General features: G+C 35.3%; 1 protein-coding gene across 2 annotated transcripts; it reads left to right on the top strand.

Annotated features, from left to right (window-relative positions):
- The first annotated feature begins 100 nt into the window (after positions 1-100).
- Positions 101-6,698, top strand: hcst (hematopoietic cell signal transducer). Of its 2 annotated transcripts, none has more exons than XM_085292412.1 (5): positions 101-127; positions 4,972-5,051; positions 5,235-5,255; positions 5,468-5,602; positions 5,828-6,698. In XM_085292412.1, the coding sequence occupies exons 2-5, from the start codon at positions 4,997-4,999 to the stop codon at positions 5,869-5,871; spliced, it is 255 nt and encodes an 84-aa protein (XP_085148538.1). In that variant the 5' UTR covers positions 101-127; positions 4,972-4,996; the 3' UTR covers positions 5,872-6,698. The 2 variants fall into 2 exon arrangements, with proteins under 2 accessions (XP_085148538.1, XP_085148537.1); XM_085292411.1 differs by lacking the exon at positions 101-127 and adding an exon at positions 4,370-4,483 and having other exon boundaries at positions 5,828-6,697.
- The last annotated feature ends 826 nt before the right edge of the window (positions 6,699-7,524 follow it).

The raw sequence follows: 7,524 nt of genomic DNA, 5'->3' as shown, positions 1-7,524 counted from the left end.
GACTGTATGTAAACTCCATGTAAACATATTATCTTTCTCTTATCTTTGTTACCAGTATAGATAAAGTCTTACGGGAATCTCTGTGTCACCTAAAGAGAAAAACAACATCAAAACATCCAACTTGGTGGTGAGTTGTTTTTTGTTTTTTGCCAAATGACTAATATATATGTTTAGGGTTTTTTTTTTTTTTGCCTACTTTCTCCATAAACAATTGTCAGACAACACAGAGAGAGGCTGAACAACATAATAATGCAGAAAGATGTAAACAAGTGGAAAAAAGAGTTTAGAATATATATTTAAAGAATGTGTAATTGTGAAAAAGTGCTACTAAACAATGTTAAAGGAAAAATGTGTCTCATCAGATATTTAGCTGTGGGTTTAGTTATTTTTGAAAGGTTTGGATATTCCATTTGTGTGCTTGCTGTAAATATGCTCTCAGATATTAACCTACCAAGAGGACTAAATACACACTTCCATATATTCAGGACTAGGGCTTGTGACCTGTACATTCATCACAAAATCTTATAGTGACCCTAATGCTCGCCCTGTCATACATGTTCCCATTGTGGGAATTCATATTAAACAATTCTCAAATAATTGAGCAAAAAGTGCAGTCTTCAGGCTGTCCTGAAGTCTGTGGTTTTCTGTATTATTCTCAGTCTGAGTGGGCGTCCTTAATATGATTATCATTGTCTGTAAATACAGCAGTCATGCTCACTTGCTATTCAAACCTTTTGTATGCAAAGGGAAGCTAATCAGAAGAAAATCAGCTTAAAGAGAGGGTGACCTTGAAGACAGAGGTGAAAAAGCCAGTTTAAGACAAAGGTTGAACCTCGGAGTGCAGTATGAAATATGTAAAGGAATAAGATAACATAAATAAGGATTATTTTAATCTGTGAATCATGCAGACCTACTCTAGTCAGATCCAAAACTGTAAATGGCAAGCTGAAAATGAATGTAATGGGTAAACTTCAAGCTTTTGCATCTCTTGTATGTGTGAGAATTCTGTGATTTAGGTTTTTTCCATTTAGAAAAAGAAGAAAGAAGCAGAAAGGATCAAAAACAATGAATGGAAGAAAGTCAGATACAAAGAACAAGGACTGTACCGTCTAGTGATTATAATACAAATATATACCGTGTTGGAAATATTTACTTATCTATATACTATAGATATATATCTTCAGATGTTTAGTTTATATCCAGTAGGCATAGTTAATGCATACAGTGGACACAGTTTAACAATAAGCCCATCCAGCTTTAACTGTCTGTGCAGCAGTCCCAAGTTTAGTCTTCATTCTATTAGATGACTCTGGACCCTGATGACTTTTTGTTGCTGAAAGCTCTGTTTAGTTCAAGGAACAACTCAGACTTGAAAGGGCAGATAAAAGAAGGGAAACTACACAAGATGTTTTCTGTGTTTAGTATATCAGGCTGTGGTCATCCACAGCCCAGCCCAAAGCCTAACCGAGAGTTCTGGCTCCACCTCTCAGTAAATTCTCCAGATGGTTTGATCTATATTCTACATCCCACATTTGCTCTGCTAATGCCAGTATACCTGTACACATAACTACTGGAAATACCTCAGGTCTGCCACACGCTCAGCTACACTTTTCCTAGTAAGAAAGAAAACTAATAAGCTTCTTTCAGAGAAAGTTATGCATCATTCTTCAGAGAATCTTTTCAGGGTAAACAATCAACCTCTGGGGACTTCTTCTCATGTTTTGGTAGCAACTATTTACAGGGCTCCAAAATTATGTTAAAAGTATTTTTTTTAACTATTTAAAGTCATGGGGATTTTAAAGATTTTAACTTACTTTCTTAGTCATACTTATGTTATTAGATTAAGTCACAGTAACTATGTAACCATCAAAGATATGGCAGTTCTTTGATGTCCCCTTATCTTCACATATTCAGAAGAGATAAGTGTCTACAAATAACAGTATTCTTCTTAAGGAGGCTATTTAAAGGATAATGAGAATCTGTAGTTAATTTGCTGAATAATATCTTTAATGCTAAGCATAATAGATATACACTCAGTGGCCACAATATTAGTTACACCCAAATCACCTGCTCATTAATACAAATATCAAAATTAGCCAATCACACAAAAGCAACTCAGTGACATGGACATGGTCAAGATTGTCTGAAGTTAATACTGAGCATAAGAATGGGGAAGGTAAGTGACTTAAATGACGCTGACTATGGCACAGTCGCTGGTGCCATACTGACTGATCTGAGTATTTCAGAAACTGCTGATGCACTGGGATTTTCCCACACAACCATCTCTAGGGTTTACAGAGAATGGTCCAAAAAAAGAACATGTCCAGTGAGTGGTAGTGAACATGTGTTGTTCATGCCAGAGGTCAGTGGCGAAAGTAAATCAAATCACAACAGTTTTCAACTGAGCTACAGAAGAGCATCTCTGAACACACATGTCGAATCTTAAAGCAGATGGGCTGCAACAGCAGAAGACCACACAGGGTGCCACTCACACAGCTAAGAACAGGAAACTGAGGCTACAGGTTACACAGGCTCACCGAACATGGACAACAGAAAACTGTAAAAACATTGCCTGCGATTTCTGCTGCAACATTTTGATGGCGGGGTCACCACCATCCTGCTTTGTATCAGTCGTTCTGGTGGGTGGTGTTGGTGTAATGATGCTGAGGTTGTTTTCTTGGCACACACATAGACACTGTTTAAACACCACAGCATAACCTGAGTATTTTTGCTTACCTTAATGACTGCTGTACCCATCTTCTGATGGCTGCTTGGAGCAGGAAAATACACTATGTCACAAAGCATAAATGATCTCAAACTAGTTTATTGATCATGAGAATGAGTTCACTTTTCTCAAATGGTCATTATGGATTTGCAGCTAACAAAATCTGCAGCAACCGTGTGATGTTATCATGTCAATATGGACCAAAATCTCTCAGGAATGTTTCTAGCTTGTTGAATCAGTGTCATGAATAATTAGAGCACTTCTGAAGGCAAAAGGAGGTCCAACCTGATACTAGCAAAGTGTACCTAATGAAGTGGCTAGTGGATTGCTTTACTAAAATAGTAACCAACAAACCCAAAGTATTTTAAGACTCAAATGTTGAACTATGTTGTTTTATTATATTATATGTTGCTTCACATCAAGAAGGTTCTGAGTCTGCTGGCATGTTCCCCCCATACTCTGGTTACTCTGGTTTCCTCAGTCCAAAATCTAGAAATTACTTGGATTAGATTAATTGGTGATTCCAAATTGCCCATTGGGATCATTTGGATAATTGCCCATTCAAATCAACCATGAATTGGATAAGCAGAAGAGAATGGATGGATGTTAATTAGAATAGAAGGAAAAAGTGGAAGTACCAATTTCAGACCAATAATAAATATCAATGAAGAAATGTAATGCTAAATTAAATAAAACAGGGAAGTGTTTTTTTCACCTTCTAACATTATAGATGTGGTAAAAGCAGTACTCTGTGCTTTTCACAATCCTCTATAAGGTAACTAACCTCACCCACAGGTTATACATTCACTGCTTTTGTGGCTACAAAGCTTGTTTACAGAAGAGACAGCAAGAAAGCAGTCCTAGCCATGTGTGCATCAATGTGCACCTTTATTTTTCTGTGGTCTTTTAACTGTTTTACTTCAATTTAAGTGTTTAGTCCTGCTATTTCTCCTTTATGTTTTCTGCTTATTTATTGATCTTTGGTCTAACAGATGAGCTTGGTTATTCTATGAGAAGGCCTGCAGCTCCCTCTGCTGTTGTACAGCTAGAATATAGCAGGTGGCAGTGCAATATTGCTGACCTGAACCGAAACCGAAGTCAAACCGCGCTGAACAAAATACAAGATTTATTTTGCAACCACTGGATAAAATGTGTAAACAAAGAATTTTACAAAAGTCAAAATCTGAATTGCTGGAAGAAGGGTTTCAGTGAAATGTATTTATTACAGTTTAGTTATTCAAATGAATCCTGAAATATCATTTTACGATTATATACATATTAAATAAAATATAACTTTTCTTTTCTTTTTTCTTTTCTGGATTTTAGGAGTAGCCAAGAGTTATGTTGTAAGCATCAGCAGTGGTGACATTTAACAACCCACAGTTTCTGTCAGTGTGAACGCTGACAGCAACAACATTTGAAAAAAACAGAAACCCAAAACCACATTCAGCAGCTACAACAGCTAACAGCAGCAATGGACTGTAGTAAATAAATAAAACTGATTCCCACATTCTTCCTTTCAACATTGGATATATTGTGGGTTTTTTGGAAACAATGTTGTACTCCATTAAATACAGATTCACTCTGTCAGAGCTCAGCTGTTATTAAATAATCTGTAGTGGAGACAAGCTTGCAGACGGTGCTTCAGCCCACCAAAGGAAGTTAGAAAGTTTGACGTCAGAGATGTCAGAGGAGAAAACGAATAGCAAGTCACACCATGTTTTGGATAGCAGAAGGCAGATCAGCAAACCAGAGAAGGTACGGTTTTTTTGGACTCCCATTTACTTTCTCTTCATCATCATTTTTAATTTTAAAGATTTAATCTGTCAGAATGTTTTTATTCGGTTAGATTATTCGAGGAAAGGTTGGATTTATAAAGTTGTGAACAGGAAATGTTTGCATATGAAATGCAGTTGCTTGAACTAAATCTTTTAGGTTTTTTTGGTTTTTTTTTTAAAATAATTGTAATGATTTAGACATATGTTAACATTTTCTGAATTTTTCATTTACTAATTTTATCTCTATCGCTTTGTAACTACCCACACAGTCCATCATGTCTCGTTGTGATGTAGAGTATACAAAAGAGGTCAAGCCTACAGTTCTGAGACATTTCAGATGTTCTGTCCTTAATACAAAAATTAAAATGTATCAAAATTCGAAGAATGGATACTGTAACATGAACTTTATTCTCCACATCTTTGGAACATGTAATATAGGACAATGTTTGGTCTCTTCTTGTCTTTCAGATAGAACATAACTGAGCTGACCTTCATGGCGATGGCAAATAACAAATTCCTCACCGTTGTCCTATTTGGTCTTTTTTTCAGTAAGGATGATTTAATAGTATTTCTCTTTTCTTTTTGTACACACACTCAAAATGAAGGTGGTCTCACACAGGAAAGTAAAACCACAAGCTGCTGTGCACGACGGAAACTTAACTGACTTGTTAGAGGAACTTAAAGTAAGTTTCAACTAACATATCCCTCTTTGTTCCCTTTCTTTCTCTAAGGCCTTGCTCCAGCACTTGCTGGTAAGTATCAAAAAAGATGATGTGTCAACTTCCTAAATGCATTTAAAAAAAATGAATCTTAATGTTGAGAAAAAAAATACAAATAAAAGTAAATGTAGAACTAGGCAACCAGTCGTGATGACTCAGTTTTTCTCTACATCTCTTGGGTTTTTTTCTTTCTTCCCACTCCATTTCTGTCTAACTGTCTGTTTCTCACTTTTTGTATTTACCAGACAGCACAGTGTCTTGCTACAGGATTGAGCCAGGAACAATAGCAGGCATCATCTGTGCAGATGTGGTGCTGACCCTTATTATTGTCGTTGTAACATACCGATGTGCCAGTTTTCGGCGTCAAAAGATAGATAATGGTAAGATGACGGTGAAGGGCTCGCCGGTCCCTGGGAGCCCTTTTATTTTATCACATTGGATTTCTTTTTTTCTTTCATATTCACCTATAAGACTGTTTCGCAACTATATTTTCACTATATTCATCAAACTGACTTCTTCTGTTATGTGTGATTTTAGCATCAAGTGTATACTTTCAACTAATAGCTTTTCTCCATTGTGCTGTCTCTTGTCTGATTTCTTCACAGCTCACAAAGTGTATATGAATGTCCGGGCCAACTGCAAGAGCTAAAAGGATGGTGCAGTGCATGAAAACACTTTCAACTTTCTTGTAGAAAACTGTTTACCTTTTTTAAAGAAATCTCCTCTGAAAATTAATTATACAAAAAAATCTTTAACTATTACATTTTAAGTTGAACACATTGTTTTACACATTTTATATCTTACTTCTTAGACTTCAACCTGTTAATTCATACTACAAAAAATAAATAAAAGAGTCTCATAAATGGGATTTCATACTCATACAATGTGGACTGTGATTTTAAATATGTTACAAAGTTAGATAAGATGTGTTTCAGTTTATTTAGTAGAGACTTTGAAAAAGGCAGTCCAGTTTTATCTTTATAGTACCATTTCACAGCAACAGTTGCCTCAAGGTACTGTTTATTGTAAAATAAGGACCCTACAATAGTACTGCATTTTAATAATATTAATTGTGTGTGATAATAATAATTGCATATGGTTAACATTCAAATACACTGTTAAAAACGATCAAGGAAACATTTGAGCAATCTTAACTTTAATTTTTGCTCTGATTTTGTATAAACAGCCCTCAAAGCATTGTTACAGCATTTTGATTACAAAAAATAATATACAAGGATTCCAACTTGAGTATTTTATTCACGGACATCAGATGTGTGGTTTAAATCTTCCTTTAATATTTTTCAGCAGTGTTATTTAATGTTAATTTAATGCAAACTATCGAAATAGTTTAACGGGACATGGAGATGTTGTGCAAATGTTCATATTATATTTACAAACTGTAAAATGTATAAAAAGTAATGCTAAAAAAATGTCCACTTTAGCACATTAATAAAAGAAAGCTAAAACATTCTTGTGTCTGGTAAGTTTTTCTTTTTTAAAGATGGAGGAATATTTCATCTTCAGACATGTTCACAGAACACATTTATATGGTTTTTAGCCAGTTAACTTAGTCTTGTTTTTCTACATTGTATAGCTTCACAGATTGTTCGGTTGCTCATTACTTTCTGTTTGTTTCTCGCTTTCATCTACTTGGTCATTCTGTAGCTGACATTTAAGACCTGATTAGATTTCAAACATGTAGGACATGATTAGATTTGGAGCGTGGTTCCGCTGTGTGGTTAACATGGCTCCACTTTGTCCTTTCAGGCAAACACAGAATGAAAAATGCTAACCAAAGTGATTTCATATCTCTTTACTTATGTGTCTGATCTCAAGTACACAGTGTGCTTGATTGATGTACAGTGTCTCCTTTCAACCGTCTCTTATTACCTTGTGAGTCATTTACTTTCACAGTTTTGTGGATGATGTCAACTTTTAAAGCTAAACTTCCGGTGATATGTAGCAAATATGCCTTGCTGCCTGTTTCTTTGTTAATTAACAGAAAATGTTACACAACGCAACATTTCCCTGTTAATCTGTGTTTGTGTAAAAAAGTGTATTTGAAATTATTTTTATATTTTATATTTTATTTATTTTGTTTTATATTTTAAAAACAGTCTTCCAAGTAATTAATTTCTAAGTAATTGAATAAAGGTCAAGAGTGTCACCTAATAAGACATCAGTTCAGGTTTATGCTCTGAGCCACCTGATCATCGCTATGTCTCCACTTCATTGGGCTCACATGTCACCTGTCACCCCCATTTATCAGACATTACTTTTGGTGGGGAACTCTACAAAGTGA

The sequence above is a fragment of the Mchenga conophoros genome, linkage group LG11 (assembly GCF_057382185.1).
Source record: "Mchenga conophoros isolate Kocher_MC1m ecotype Shallow Benthic linkage group LG11, M_conophoros_male_GT1.1, whole genome shotgun sequence".
Taxonomy (NCBI): domain Eukaryota; kingdom Metazoa; phylum Chordata; class Actinopteri; order Cichliformes; family Cichlidae; genus Mchenga; species Mchenga conophoros.
The sequence above is the reverse complement of the archived record's forward strand: the minus strand, read 5'-3'. Positions and strand labels throughout refer to the sequence as shown.